A 17,182-nucleotide genomic window follows, 5' to 3' on the forward strand; every position below is an offset into this window, starting at 1 on the left:
GCTTGGCAAACAATCGACGGTTCGCAATGAAATTGCTATTTACTTACGGTTAAATAAGACAGATTTTCTTGCTCGATCTCATTGGACTCGAAGGTGAAAAAGTTCAATAAAAGCGGTCAACGGCTGCACGCCTCTTTAACGTGTATTCAGCGAACATATCGCTCTTGAAGCTTCGCTCTTTAAACGGAACGCGATAAGGCGACACCGATAAGGTGAAAGATCAATAGATAAAAGAAGTGTATTTAGAAAAAAAAGAAATGGGAAAGTTTGCTTGGCTACTGTAATTATGGAACGTCAATAAATTGGTCAAGTACGCGACAGCACTGTTTTCATAAGTCTTCTAAACGTCGTCGTCAGTAAGGCATCCATTTGAACTTCAATAATTGCATGGTTAGCACCTTCAAAATCACAGTAAATTAGGTTATTAATGACACTACTGGATCGATAATTAATTTTCTTTGTAATTTTCTGAATAATTTTTAAATTCCATTTTCCGAGTTGGAAATAATTATTGAATTGTAGATACTACAAATTTGTTTCAGTGTGCATTACTTTATCTAATTATTTAATCTTTTCGTAAAGAAGTTTTTTAGTAGAAAAGAAACGTCATTCTTTTTACTTTTCACTCTGGTATTACTGTTTCATTTTGAAAATGTGAAAATCAATTTCTTTGATACACACCAAGTGATACATAGTAACAAACAAATGCAATAGTTCCAAAAAATTAGTCTATAAAAATGTTCAAATTTCTTGCACATGTATCTTCTTCATTCTAAATCTGGCACATGAAATCGAAGTTTCTCTCCTCTGCAGAGTATTTAAAATTATCATACTCTTTTATTCTGGCTCCCAAAAATTCTTTTGAAAGTATCACATTAAATTGTAATGTCTGTTCACTACAAATTATTTAAAATTATCATACGTTTTTATTGTAATATCTAAGAGTGATCTAAAAGTAGTACATTAAATTGGAAATATTTTATGTATTTAAAACTACTCGAAATGATTATTTGGTGTACCAAAATGTTTAAATTAATATGGAAGCAACACATACAAGCTAAAATAGAACACATCAAGTTAAACGGAAAAGAAATATATCAATTACTTGAAAGAACGTCGAAACTCCACCTTGAAAATAAGCTTCTAATTTAGAAAACCATATCACAGCGAATTTGTACATATGGGATCCCACTATGGTCATCCGTAGTTACGAGCCACACAGCTAAACAGGAAGCATTCCAATCAATAACTCTTCAAATCATAGGTAACGCACTATAACCGTCAGTTAAAACTGAAATAACTAAATTTACGATCAGATACACAAATAGAATCACAACCCACCTGAATTTTAACTAGCAGAAGAAATGTCATCCATCGTAATTCCCAGGCGACTTCAGAGGATTCATCCCAATGAACTTCAACAAAACCACTAAAGATTAATTCTTCAAACAGTACAAACTTTTCCAATTGAAATTTTCGCTACACGCTAATAAAACCATTATTACAAACTTACTGATTGTTCGTATGAACGGATAATAGGCAATAAAGAAATTAGAAGAAAAACGTGTAACTCCTGAAAGTAACCCGAATGAAGCGCACCGACGTGGGAATATCCCCTAAACGTATCGTATAATGGGACACGAGATGAAAGAAAAAAGAACATCAAGAATTCGTTCAACCGTGAACCGAGGGCGTTGCCAACTGCTTTTTTAACCGATCGATACTGGCATCGAACCCGAATTAGCTCTCAGCCACAATTCACTTTCGTTCGGCCAGTATGTAGAGCAGTAGGCGCCGTTGCGACTCCGTTTTCTTGGATCCTGTCAGAGCACCGTGCCAAACCCGCATAGACCATAAATTTTCCAGGAATTTCGCGATCCTCCTTACATGTCGGTACACGGCCAGTTCTGTTACGTGATATTTTTGTGAAAAACTACACTATAGCCTCCTGTATCCGAACTAATAGAGACACATAAGCGTTCTTAGAAAGGGATCAATCACTTTTCTGATACGAAACAATATTTCTTTAAATAGAGATCAAGGAAGTTGGTTGTTTCAATATTTATCCCATATTATTCTGGCTGCTAAATTGCAGACATTTTTTAGTATAAGTGAGTCTGTAAAATTCGATCGAACAGAAGAAAGTATACATCGTAAGTGTGTTCCTAGAAGACATTCTGTTTGGATAACAGAACATTCGAATATTAGGGTATTCGGATAATGGATGTTCGGATATAGAAAACTACTGTCTTTTACACTTGTCGCTCGAGCAAAAGCTATGTACGTCAGAAAACATTTCAGCTTATTCTTTGACCTTTTCATCGCGAAACTTCAAGTAGGTATTCTCTCTTTTGCCACGATACATTCTTGGAAATAATGATCGAACGAAGGTTAAGCTTTAACATCGGATACTCGCAACGCCTGAATGACACTTCACAAGACAAGGTTCATGAATACTTTTTTGTATAGTGTTCTCGAAGCTACTGTACTTGGTAGATAATTATTATTTCTAGAGAAATAGATGTCGCTTGTGACACTTTTTTATTTGCAGATATATCGGTTTGTTTTCACTTCGTTTATTGTGATTAGTTTCGAAATTCTATAAACAGTTGTCGCAAATATTCTCAATGTATACATACATATAGTCTTTAGTATCTTATTTGGATAATCGTCGGAATATGGTGTTACATAACGACGCTGTATTTAATTTTAAATTTAACTGTATTCTTGTTAATATTCTTCTTGAAATATACTATCTAATTAGCTTTAAATTAATTAGGAATTAATTTACTGTCATTTATAGGTTATCGATTATACCGATATCAACTTTCATGAATTGAAGCACTTTGTATTATCTGCATTAATAGTCGCCCTTGGACTGCAGCTCACTCTAACATATCAGTTAGTAAAGCCCTATTTAAATTGTATACTATATCAGTGTAGTAAAACAGGGAACTTGTACTGAGCAAAATTTACTGGGCCTATACATACATCCTTCGTATATGTATATTAAATAAACCTATGAGAGCTTATACAACCGCATTTCGTCAGCACCCCGTAACCTTCTTGAAGCGTGCATATACAAGGTGTCTCATTGAAATCGACCCACTCGAATATCTCCGAAACTATTGACTATATTAACAAATATTCCAGACAAAAGTTAAATGGTATCAGGGGTATACTTTCAGATGTCAGTAACTTTGTTCTATGTGGACACATAGAGGTCATATGAAAGTCAACTTTGTTTTTGGAAATGGAATCGTACATTTTTTAATGCACTACTTGATGCTACTGGTTATTCCCTACATAAAGTATTAAGTTACCTATGCCGAATTAATGCATTAAAAAATGTACGATTCCGTTTAAAAGAAAATAAAATTGACCTTCATATGACCTCTACGCGTCCACGTAGAACAAAATTACTCACATCAGAAAAAGTGCCTCCTGATATCATTTAACTTTTGTCTGAAATATTTTTTAATATCGACAACAGTTTCGGAGATATTCGAGTGTATCGATTTCAATGGGACACCCTCAATATATACGCCTTCAGCAGCCAACCGGTTAAACAGTCTTTCAACCTGGAAAGAATCAAATGGATGAATAAGAAATTCTTATGGTAACTAAATCGATGAAGCATCAAAAATAATAATTGTTTGAGAAATAAATAATAACAGCCCAATGAACACTGTACTTTTTAATACATAGAAACAAAACGTTTTTTCCATGATACTAATCATCACTTCTTTCCATCAATTAAAGGGGATTCTAACCCTATTACGTTTCGATTTTCAGCCCGATCTACTGTACCGGCCCGTTACTGCAAACGGTACAACTTGCCGAAATCTTCCCTGACAGCAAAACCTTCGTCGATCTTCATCAGTTACAGGATCCGGAGCAGACCCTCGCCAAGTAAGTCTTAATCCATCAACTTCCAAAACATCCACATGAAGCCTATCTCCGTTCTCTATAAATTTAAAAATCGCCTCCACGATCTCTTTCATAGCAACGTAAAGTGCAAAAAAATCGCTCGTACAATTTACGAACGAATTATATCAAGGAACTCATTTCCCAAAAAATGTAAACGTTATACCATGAAGCCTTGCATCGGCTGCAGCCACAGCAATGCGCTGAAAACCAAAGTATCGCATACAATAGAGCTTCCTGTACACGAATTAATAAGGAGACGTACCATTACGGACCCAGTTCCTGATCACTTAAGAGTAACTATCGTCGTTTTTTATCGTATAAGCAGAAAAATTAATCAAATCCAAAAGAATTGTTGTTATTTGAATAAGTCTATGTTAGAACTGCAAAGGGAGCTCTAAATCATATATCTGCATCTCACTCTGAGCTATCGAATTTGACGCATAAATTTCAAAATAGTTAATAATTGTTTTGTAATTGTTTGTAATACAACCTTTATTTTAATAAACTTTTTTTATGGTATCTATCTACTAAACTGATCAAGAATTCAGATCTGATCACGAATTGGATCCGTGACGGTATTTGGAATCGGATAAAGGAATTATCGGATAATAGAACGATCGCATATCTAATACTAAATTTCATTTACTTAAATAGAGTTTACGAAAATTGACGGTTTCTTTACACATTTATGAATCCCATATCCTCTTGGATGCTAAATTACAGAAACTTCTCAACACTTTCAGACACTTTTCAACCAAAAACTCTGTTCGGATAACAGAACGTTTGAATATTAGGGTATTCGGATAATGGGTGTTCGGGATAAGGAAGACTTTTCTGTATCAAGGTCTATGGGAACCACTCACCAACGTTCAGTTTCATGTCGCTACGGACAACGCTTCCCCACAGCAAAATCAACCAGCGGTTTGATACTAGTTTCCATCTTTTCGTTTTCACGGAACGCCGGACAACCAGGCCATATTCTCGGCTGCAAACAGCTAAAGTTTACGATCACGTGGAAACAAAATCACGGTTGCCGCGCTCGTTTTTAAACAGACCCCCGCGTTCACCGGGAGAACCTCTCGTCGCCCTAAATCACTCGGACCGCCAGGACGTTTATAGTTCCCCCTTTACGACACTGTGTTACGTTCGCTTTCGTCCAGGTTCGTCGAGGCCAATCAGAAGTTGCATCGCGGATCCACACACGCCGCGAACGTGTTGATGTGTTTACGTTAACGCGAACAAGGAATTAAACTGCTTACAATCACTGTGTAGTGTAACGGCACGGAATATGAGACCCCATTTATGTTTGATTGAATATCAGGCAATACAAAAAGGAAAAATATTAAGTATTTATGTTACGATATTCGTCATTCACATTTCTACGTATTAGGAACAATATTAGTTGCATAGTATACTCTACTGTTTATTATGAATATAGTAAAAATATAAAGGAGTATAAAATTAGTGGTTTTAACTCTTAAATGCATGATTTATTTATTTTTCGTGAAAAAAATATATTTGGTAGACATGTACATGCTAATGCAAGGAAAAATAAAGAAAAATTTTTTTTGTCATTTTTAATGGCGTTTTATTAAAAAACACTACCCGTTGCAGATATACAACACCATGCATGCACCCGACATTAATGTATACAATTTATCTATGAAAACTTCTGAAACAATTCTTGGCTTTAGTGAGGCGAAGGGCTGTTACCATATTGTATGTACTTACCTTAAGAAATCAGTTTATTACACAGCAAAACAAAACTGCAATTATGACATCCAACAAATTTCCGAGAATCTTCACTTTGTCAAAGCAAAAGTGACATTTGATATTCGCGAAAACAAAAAGGTGTTACCACTCGATAAAATATAATGTCCGTGAACGTGATAATTCTACGATATGCATTGAGCATATACCGATGAGTTTGAGGTGGTTTGAACGGTATGTTGCAGTTTTGCAACGACATGCATTTAAGGGTTAAACAACTGCTCCTAATGCAAGACCTTGAGTCAAATTAAAATTTAAAATTAAGATACACAGGTCCCCAGATCTAACGTTGACTTTTTTAATGAAATTTAACACAGTGATAGAGCTTGTAATTGAGAAGCCAATGATATTTATTTCAACCGCATATGGCCATTAGTTTATGAAATATTTCATGTTCAGTCTCGAGACGTTTTTGAACACTCATCGAGGATTTATTGTATTATCTTCACTCATTACTTTATAGATTCAGTATAATTAATTGCTGTCATTCTATTATAAGAACCTACAAAATGAGCTTTTAAAATAATATTAAAGAAAGGAAAACAAACATATTTAATAACAACTTTCTTTATAGTTTTCTCATAATTGCAATAGTTTTGAAGTACACGAGGACGCGATAGCATGAGCACGCTCGCAACGTGCAACAGCTTTGTTCAACGATTAACAGTGCATTGGTATTAACCGATCTTTATACACCGTGCCGACAGAATGCAACCGCGTGATTGGATCCGCCGACGGACATGGCTCGTAAATATCATAGGGTTACTGTTTAATTGAAGTTAAGCCGGCATGACAACTGATGAAGTTGTAACGCGTGCACCGTGACCCCCGTTTCCGGGATGATAGCGCTGTTTCGCGGCAACCAATTTGCTTCCCCGCTTATGTATTACCCGTTGTAATGACCACCAGTATAAAGTAAGCATCGCTACGTCCCCCATTCCTAATGCACGACCGATGCTGTTCATCGTTTCGTGTAAAACGTCGGAATTCGAGCGTGGTTTACGAGCGTCGCGGGGAGTGGAGGGAGGGGATTGTGAGGGTGGGGTGGGGGGATGTGGTACGTAAAGTCTTTCTGGCACGGGACATTTGTCGATCGTTGAAATCGATCACGAATATTAATTTAATATGTAAACATACAGTGCATCCCTTTAACATGTTGACTGCCACAGTAAAAAAGGCCGTACGTAGCCAGACACCTTTTATTTCGTTTCTTAAGGAGGAAACCTGGTGTAAACGGGCTAAAAATTAATGAATTTTTGGGAATTTCTGGTGGAGAAATTATTAAACCAATCTCTTTGAAACTTTCAGAATACTTTATTGTACAATTAAACTGAATACGTCAATTTTTATTTTCACGAAAAATTTATAAATATATTAGTGATACATTCCCCGACGTGGAACATCTTTTTTGCTCACGGGCTGCACATATGTCCTTGTAACTATACTATTTATGAATTTGCCGTGAAAATAAAAATGTTTGAATTCGGTTTAATGGTATAATAATGTATTCTCAAAGTTACAGGTCACACTCAATATTACAGGTTGTATTTCGCCACGAAGAGTAGCACATTTTGAGTTTGTCACCGAAAACTAACACATTTGCAACTTTAACGATTTTACAGTTAAAACCACCACGTTTCGGCTTGAGATATTTAATTGTTAAAATGCATTTTGCATCGATAAATTCAACCTTTAAAAACATTATTTAATAAATAGTACTCTGTCTAATCTCGAAAAGGCAAAAAATGTGAAAATTGCAATCCACATAATTTAAGTCGCTACAAACGGCACATGATATTTTTCGTGAGAAATCGCTAAAACGTGTCAGTTTTCGTAACGAACGTCGAAACGTGCTTCTTTTCGTAGTCAATCATCGAAATGTGCTTCAATTTTCAATTCGCCTGAAATTTCGCGGCGAAAAACGAAACGTGATATTTTTCGTAAAACCTGCTGCTGTAACGCACGTCGATATAATTGTGTTTCTTCGCGTTAAAATTGCATTCGACGAGTCGACACAGCTTTAGGTACACTTGTTAAATGGTATTTGCAATTAATTGATTGGTGAAAAGATTTCAATTTGCGATCTGACAATTTTTATGTCTATCTTCGTATGTCACACTAACGTTTCGTTGTTTAACATGTAATTGTTGATTAATTAGACAAATCGGTTCTGTTTGTTTTCGAACAGTTTCTACAATCTGATGAATGAAACAAACAGCAAACCGAGTCGAGCGCAGGTAACTAAGTACGTTAATGAAAACTTCGCCTCGTCGAACGAGCTTGTGAACTGGACACTGCCGGATTGGACGGAGAACCCCTCGATACTGCAGCGTGTTCAAGATCCAAATTATCGCGCATGGGTGAAGCAACTTAACGATGTTTGGAAGAACTTGGCGAGGAAGATGAGCGACGACGTGGCTGAAAATCCACAAAGACATAGCTTGATCTACGTAAAGAATGGATTTATCATCCCCGGTGGTCGATTTAAAGGTTTGGAAATGTTCTTGAGTATAGAGATACTCCCTTAGTGTCGTGATTTGGGGTTAAAAATGAGTATCTTGAAAAATAGAGTGTGTCTAATTATAGCACACGGCTTATTATAATCACTGCGATGAGACTGACTGAATAAGAGATAATTAGAGGAGATTATTAATATTGACGAGGTTAAGCGATAGGGATGAATCATGCACTAATGATAGCTTAAGGTTCTAAAATTGATTTTATACACATATAGATACTGAACAAACTATTATAGTCTTCTTTGTATCAATATTGTTATTATTCCTATTATACCTGTAATTATATTTGAAAAATACTTGATGAACTAATATACATCCTTATATTCTTTATTGAAAATATTCGTTACAGACCTCAATTTCTTATTAATTGTTAAATATAACTTGCATAGGCCATTATAAGCGAACATATTTAATAATACTCGAACAGTGTCCTTTATATTTTTGATTCGTATTTGTTATTGATCTCCATTGATCTTAGAAAAAAACCCTGTCGAAATGTGATTCAGAGAAATTCAAACGCATGTTTCAATATCCGTTTTCGTTCAACAGAGTTTTACTACTGGGACAGTTACTGGGTGATCGAAGGCCTACTATTATCGGACATGTATCAAACCGCCAAGGCAATGATAGACAATTTCGTGTACATAGTGGAGAAATATGGATTCATACCCAACGGTGGCAGAATTTATTACCTCATGAGAAGCCAGCCACCCCTGTTACATCTTATGGTACGTCGTACTTTTCTGATATTAAATTTCGGGAATTGTTTCTCTCAGTTATTTATACCTATGGCGTGCAAAGTACTTCATAGAGAAACTTGCTTCGACACATATGAAGTGTAAAAAATGAAGAATATTGTTTCGGAAATCTGCACATAATTCTTCTCGATTCGATCGAAACAATGGACCTGTTACCAAAGGAGAATGTTACACTTTGTTATATCATAATAGTTATAATAGTACACACTACATCTTATTCGCATTTGATCCTAAGCAAAATACATATTAAGTATATCAATAAATAATCCACCATAACTGATAACACAGTTTAAAACATCTTTGTACAATCTTCTTCTTTCAAAATGGCGGTGGACATTGAAGAATAAGGACAAATAGTGAAACAGCATAAGCTTCTGATTTCCTCGAAAATAAGTATTGAATTTCACAAAATATAATGGATTACTTATTGATACACCTAATACACTACATACGTTGATTTTTATTAATTTTCACTTGTGCCAATTCATAATGGACGTTCTGGCGTTAAAAGTGATCTACAGTAAATTATCGATGAGTGTTCGAAGGCTATTCGGCACTGAACGTTAAATATTACATAAACTGATGGCTGTATGCGGTTGAAACAAATATCATTGGCTTCTGAATTACAAGCTTCATCACTGTGTTAAACCTCATTAAAAAGTCAGCGTTACACCTGGGAACCTGTCCTTGTCAGTACTGAGGAGCCTTCGAATCCTCATCGATCATTTACTGTAGTTAACAGGTTAGAGTGTAAGACACATATTAACCCTTAACTGGTCAGGTGGAACTTTTATTATTTCTTACTAGACTGCGGATGTTTATGCATTTATGGCACTTTTTAATATGGAAAATACAATAACACAAAAATTTTAATGGACTCTAACACTATAACTAGATGTGTAATGTGACAACTGCTTATTTTGTATTCTCGTGTAAAAAAGACATCGAAATAAACAAGCATTTCTTTAAGTAACAATTGAATAAAAATAAAATATTCATGGGGTTCCTCAGATCCCACCTGACCATTTAAGGTTTAATTTCGTGTTTCAATTTGTTACATTTAACCTTCAGAGAACAGGCACATTTTTTATGACTTTTTATATTTTCTAGTTACTTTTATGTATTTGTTACTGTTAACCCCTCGCCCTATAACATCGATTCAACAAAGAACAATATTATTTGGTTATCTTTGAGTCGACGTGAATTACCACGTTGCTGGTATTAATATTTATCTTTTACAGTAAAAGTACAGTTACGATAAGTACAGAATTCCTTTTATTTTTCGGCAACTATCGATAACAATGTAATTCGGGAGACTGCAAACGTCAAGAAAATCATAGGCCAAGGGGTTAAACAACGAAAACAGAAATGACCACTCTGGAAACTACAACTAGGCTACAACTTCATCTACAGATTAATTCAAATATTCGAAAATGCCATCATTACAAATTGCCTTTATTCGTAGCATGAAAATTTCCCATTTCGGGAGTTCGTGTCACGACGTTAATTCCTAAAGGGAATCGTGTCAGGTAATCGAACAAATTCACGGCGACGTAATGGAGTTGGAATTCGTAAATAATCGCGTTAGTTGCTATTCCATTTATTAGCCGTGTCCTCGGAAGTTCGGTGGCGCGGTTCCGAATGTATTTCATCGGACTTCCTCGCACCGCGATACGGAATACCGAGTGAAGTACCCTGAAATTTCGACGAGTATCCTGTCGATACGTGTACACGTAGCGAAGTTCCCGATTCGAATGATGGAACAAGAATTTCAAGCTTTTCCCGAGCTCCGCTACGAGGCTGACCCACCTTGGCAAAGTTCCTGCGCGTTTCCCTTTCTTCTGGGTTTAGCCGCGATGCTCGAAGATTTTCGGATGATCGACTCCGGTGTTCAATAGTCGGAAAATGTCTGTAATTTAAGAGAGAAATCGATGTACCTACCGGGGCTGCTCGGAAAATGCTGTTAACGGGCTCTGTACAAGGAAATACTGCGAGAAGGAAACGTATCAATTTTTGACTGAAACGTTCTTTCTCTTTGATGTTAACGATCAAAGTAAGAAACATATTGCATTCTTGTTGGATTAATGTTACTGGACAATTTTGAACGGATACGTTTGTGAGTAGGGTAGGGAGATTCCGTTAAAAACATCAAGGTGACCTTGAAATGTCTGAAATGTCTGAAAGATATGCCCCTTGACGCCATTTAAATTACACGACTCAAAATTTTCATAAAATGTACCGTTAAGTTATTACTCGAGGCGATCAAGTTAGCTGAGACACCCTGTATACATTGAAAAAATATTTAAGCAATGCCTATTTGTTGTCTTACGATTCACGGAACCTTCTTCTGTCCTCCTTAATAATTGGTTTCAGTGAGATATAAAATTCGTAGAATGTCAAGAATTCGAAAAATCGAATAGAAACGGTTCATGAAGATTACAGGTCTCGATGAAGAGATACGTTCCACGGTGTACAAGTTGCGGAATTTAGAATAACAGTTTCGATCTTCCGTTTGCATAAACCCAGGGGAAATGGCGGGGGGGGGTGAACAGCCACGAAAATCGTTGCACATACGAACTCCATGCACGTGCTGGAAGAAAACTACTATTCCACGAGCACGCGAAAAATCTCTGAGTATCTGAAAAATGCTCCGGGGACTTCTGTGAATACACATGCTGGTTGCGGCTTCTTTGACAAATCAAAGAATAATTTCGAATACTTCCGCAGCTCGGCTGCCCTCCGACCGTAAACCGTATTTCAAAAGTTTCCCCGTCTGTATCTCGATTCTCCTACCTCCACCGAGTCTCGCGAGTCGATCGAGATAAAGGAAGTGTCCTGAAGAAATCTCCCAGAAGCGATTCATTTCTGTGGCCGAACGAAACAGCGGATGGAATTGACGTCTAGAAGTTGTTTCGAGAAATGAAATTGATAATTCTGTTGAATTTCTGTTCAGTACTTTACATTCACGATGTTTTTAACGCCGATTGGATCTTCAGTATGACAGATTTGTGGATACAATTTATCGTATTGAAGATATGTTTCTTAGATTTTCTAACAAAATATGATGAAATTATGATGGTAGAAAAATTTAGAGGTAAAATGAAGATAATTTTGTAAACTGTATTCTGTATTGAAACAAGCATTTTTCGCTCTCGTATACTGTTTAAAACATTACTGTTTTGGTACTCCCTAAATTAATTTTTACTAGTGTTGATATCGAATTGTGTATACAGGGTGAACCACGAATCGTGATCAGTAGAGATTACTCTGTTATTAGCAGTCCGATCGAAAATGTTTTTATCAGGTATAGCATGGATTCAAGAGAGCTTTAACGTGATTATAGCAAATTTTTTGTCAACTCTTTTTTTTCATGATTTTTCAAGGTCACCTTCAATTTTTTGCAAATACACCTATAATTGTTGTACGCCTATCTGTTAGAGGATTTCGAGACGAATTCGGTAAGTATCATAACATAACATGTGTTACTTTTTTTTTCATCTGAGTCGAGAAAAGATTCAAGAAATATTCGAACTGTAATATTACGAAGAGTATCGTATGCTACGCCATTATACGCGTTCCGATGTTGAGCTTTTGCCCACTCTTTGTAAACATTTCGTTCTGCACAAAATGGTACAAAAAATAGATCGTTTCATTAAACAAAATCCAGGTGACCTTGAAATCTCTGAAATACCTCCACCCACAAAAAAGCATGTACCTTATAAGATGTACTCCTTGATGCCATTTAAGTTCCTTGCCTCAAAATTTTCCTAAAGTTAAGTCATTATTCGAGGTGATCCAGTTAGCTGAGACACGCTGGATAGCACTGCTATTATTTACAAAAGTGTGTAGGTGAGAGTGTCGTTAAGATGGAAATGAACGAGTTTCCAGTTATCCAGAAGGAGAGCTGGTTGGTCCGCGGAAGGGCATCGAAACTTTCGTCCCGTATTTGTCCGGAGGAGTTCGATACGCGATCGTCCGCTTCCCAATGCAATGGGCCCCATTAATGTGTTTTCACTAAGGATATTCTGTTAGAATCGCAGTGTAGCCGCGTTGTGTGTTTATTTCAAGGGTATTGGAATTCTTGACCGGGATCTGAAATATACAATGCTGACTCCCCTTCTGTTTACTTGCCGCCAGGTTTCCAGGTACTTGGATTTTACGAGGGATTACGCTTACCTGCGGTCGATTATACCTTCCCTGGAGAACGAGTTCGCCTTCTGGCAGAACGAGAGAATGATCAGTGTTCAGAAAAACGGGAAGACTTACAAGATGGGACATTATGTCGTTGACAGCCCAAGACCCCGACCGGAGAGTTACAGGTAATCATTTATTGACATTAAATGCTTAGTATAATCTTCGCTTTGGAAGAATGTACCATACAGCACGACCTTGTTTATCTAAACGATGCAGCTTGTCATTCCTTATAAAAATTAATATTGTGTAAATATAAAAATATACGTTTAGTTTTTTTTAATCGTATAGAAAAGCGAGTAAATTTATAACGGAAAGTTGACTCATGCTTGATTACCAAGATAATGGTACACCTGTCCTTCAATTTACGTGGAGTGCGCGTGCCACGTGTTTTTATGTCGTAGAAAATAGCGTAAATCTACTATCTAAAATAACTCATGATTTATTAGTTGTATTAAAACATGTTTTAATAAATTATATAGTATTTTATGGGACGCATCGGATGGATAGAATTTGATTTCATTAGATCTTATTAAAAGTTCGTTCATTTTTAGTTGTTTACACCACTCTTAAAGCCATTAACACTACATAGAACTACAATATCCATCAAAATGACTTGCTCGTAAACTCTTATAAAACTTATTAAAATATCAAAGCAGTGTATTTTCTACGATTCTTCGTAACTGTTATTGCAATATAATACGTGAAGAAGTTTGTTAATTTATCGATTTGCATATTTTCAACAAGCTATCCACTTCATCAACGTGATATAAATAGAAGCGCATTCGTCTGCGGTAGTTCTAGCGTTAATATGCGGCATAGACGTGATCAAATGCAGGCGCACGTAATTTCGCGTCTTACACCTACGTTCCCATTTCGACGGTGTGTTCAAATCCATTCGCAATTAAATTTCATCGGGTTTCAACGGTGTTTGCACTTCGTTTCACGATGTTTTAGTAGCATTAGAATCCTGCACGGTTCGCCGTGGATCTCTATTGCGATTAAACTCAACAGAAACAATTTGTTCTACGATTAAACATGAATTATACTAATCTAGAATTCAATGGTATTAAATAAATTCAACTTGTACACGTTTCGTGGTCTGAAAGCCGTAAACGACAATGTTGAATTGACGTCGTTGATTCGTCGTATTTTAGAGAGGACTATCAGATAGCACAGGGACTGCCCGAGGAATCACAGGCTTTCTTTTACAACAACGTAAAAGCTGGCGCCGAAAGTGGCTGGGACTTCTCCAACAGGTGGTTAAAAGGATACATCGCGGACAGCGGGCTCGGTTTAGTGAACATCTCGACGGAGTACATTGTACCTGTCGACCTCAATGCCATTCTGCAACAAAACGCACGACTCCTCAGCGAATTTCATAAGTATTTGGGGAACTTCAGGGTGAGTAATAACGCCATCGAACCGGCCTCGTTAAAATTCCATCCATAAACTTGTTGCTCGCGATATACGGTCCTCCGTTGAAAGAGGTGCGCGCACCGATTTGAAATTGAAATCACGCCGGTGCTGGTATTTGTTCCGTTAAATTACGTCGTAAGCATCGTGGTACCAACATCTACATAATCGAAGTAATACCGAAGTTAATATTAATGTATTACCAGTTTCCATTTACCTAAATCTTCTTGAAATATTAGGTTAATAGGAAATAAATGACCGTTTGAACACGTTATGGTTATTATTGTTACGTTCTTTTTATAACCGAAAATTATGTAGAATTTTAACCAACTTTTTTTTTAAAGTTTGTAGAATTTAATGAATCGTACCGAACAGCATTTTGATGTATCTGTGCGAAATTTGTGGAGTTATAACGCTGAAGACGCTAAACGCCATTTACAGTGGGTAAAAGAAAGTATTCGTACACCTTTTAAAATAGAACAACCCTTCCAAATTGGACCAAGTGACTTGAGTTTCTTTGTGAAGTTAGAAGAATTAATTTACTACATGGTGTGTTAAAAAAATTTTGAAAACTTTGCGTTCTTTCAGAATGTCGAAGGAAATAGTAAATGTCGTTGTGTACGACTGTAATGAAAATTTCTCGTAGGTAGACACGTAGAGGACATATTAAAGTCAAATTGGTTTTCTTAAATATGAAATCATATATTTTTTAACGAATTAACCGATGCAGCTTGTCATTCCTTATAAAAATTGATATTGTGTAAACATAAAAATATACGTTTAGTTTTTTTTAATCGTATAGAAAAGCGAGTAAATTTATAACGGAAAGTTATAAGAATTAATTCGATCGTCAAACATGCCTCTGCGAAAATACTTATATCTTTCTAACCCATTGCGATCCCACTCTGAAAACTTTACAGTCTACTACTGAAACTATGGTAATTAACATATGTAAAAATAAAAAACATCGGTTAATTCATTAAAATATGCTTCCATCTAAAAAGACAAATTTTACCTTCATATATCCTCTACACGTCCACTTACAAGAAATCTTCTTACGACAAATTATTTGCCCCTTAAAATCATTCAACTGTCATCTGAAACATTTTTCAGTATCATCAACGATTTCAAAAATATTCAGGGGGATCGTTTTCAGTGACAATAAAAAATATTCTTAATAAGTTTTTAATTCAAAGAGGTTCAATTTAACAGATTAATCGAATGGCAGTAACGAGTACTTACATGAGTATTTAATTAAAGATTTACATGTATATACTTCTCTGTGAAATGAACGTTTTTCGAAAATAACTAACAATAAGTTATCAGTGTCCCATGCAGTATAATCTTTCGCAATCATAACATATCAGTTGAAGCCACTGCCACACTAGTGTACTTATTTCCTTTCCACGGATAAATGAAGGTACACAAAGAACGTGCAACAAATCGGAATGACAAAAGATAAGCTCGGGCTGCTCGTCTGGTATCAGAGAAGCCATTACGTCTAACGATCGTAATTCCACATAGATTTCTCATTGTCTGTTGTTTTCGTACTCGAGGGTGTAGGAAGAGAGAATGGACACATCATGCGATTCGTTCATTAATGAAACCTGATCGCTGTGGCGAGAAATGTACTAAGATCACTTAGTGAAAACTATACCTAAACGTTATAAATTTTCAAACAGGAAAACTGTAAACTGTTACATAAGAATTCAATTATACAACTAATTTCGTAACTTTATCAGGATTTACGTTTTAAAGGAAAAACGGTAAAATAGAAATATCGGTAAATTGTATTACACATGCTCGATAAATGAATAAATATTAGCACACAATAAAAAAGTTACCAGAAGAAAATTCCACCGAAAATCCTTTTCGTAATTAAACATTAAACCTCTTTCGTAGACAGTAACAAAAATATTCTTTCTTTTTTATCGAAACATCTTTCAACCTTTCGTACATTCATTGTTTTGTTAATTTTCAGAAAGCTGCGTCCTACGAAAAAGTTGCAGCGCAGCTACAGCAGGCGATCGACAATGTCTTGTGGAACGAGGAGGAAGGAATCTGGTTGGACTACGACGTGCAGAATAATCGACCCAGAAATACATTTTACCCTTCGAATCTTGCGCCATTGTACACGAAAAGCTACAACCAACAGAAACGAGAGGAATACGCGTCGTCCGCCGTGAAATATTTGAAATCGCAGAAAATCGACAGTTTCTTCGGTGAGTCCTTCGCAGTCGACGATCGTGTTAACGACCGAAATTCAGAGTTAAAATTCCACTTGATTCGCGGTTTAATTTCCTCGGCTTTTAGCTCCTTCTCGGTGCTACGATTCAATTTAAACTTTCGACAGTCTCGAAGAAACCCTCCGTCCCCAAAAGTTATTCCCATAAGAATGAAATCGAATGGAATCGAGATAAGAGACGAATTGTTCGCCTCTGTATTTCTTTTGCTCCTTGAAAGAACCGGGTTTATCACGCTGGAAATGTGTATTGGATGCTAAACGCAGTTCCCTTTAGAAACAAATATGATACGTTGAAAATTCAGTTTGTCCAATTTACATACGTACCTTTTCATGTATAATTCAGATAAATTTTT

General features: G+C 36.2%; 1 protein-coding gene across 1 annotated transcript in view; it reads left to right on the forward strand.

Moving 5' to 3' along the window:
• LOC107193889 (trehalase-like) overlaps positions 1–17,182 on the forward strand; it is a 53,948-nt gene that overhangs the window by 24,824 nt on the left and 11,942 nt on the right. The window contains exons 2-7 of the mRNA XM_015583425.1: positions 3,796–3,912; positions 7,889–8,190; positions 8,769–8,947; positions 13,115–13,296; positions 14,326–14,572; positions 16,566–16,806. Coding sequence (XP_015438911.1) covers positions 3,796–3,912; positions 7,889–8,190; positions 8,769–8,947; positions 13,115–13,296; positions 14,326–14,572; positions 16,566–16,806 — 1,268 coding nt within the window. The remainder of the gene's footprint in view (positions 1–3,795; positions 3,913–7,888; positions 8,191–8,768; positions 8,948–13,114; positions 13,297–14,325; positions 14,573–16,565; positions 16,807–17,182) is intronic.

This window comes from Dufourea novaeangliae, unplaced genomic scaffold, assembly GCF_001272555.1.
Source record: "Dufourea novaeangliae isolate 0120121106 unplaced genomic scaffold, ASM127255v1 scaffold21, whole genome shotgun sequence".
NCBI classification, from domain to species: Eukaryota; Metazoa; Arthropoda; class Insecta; order Hymenoptera; family Halictidae; genus Dufourea; species Dufourea novaeangliae.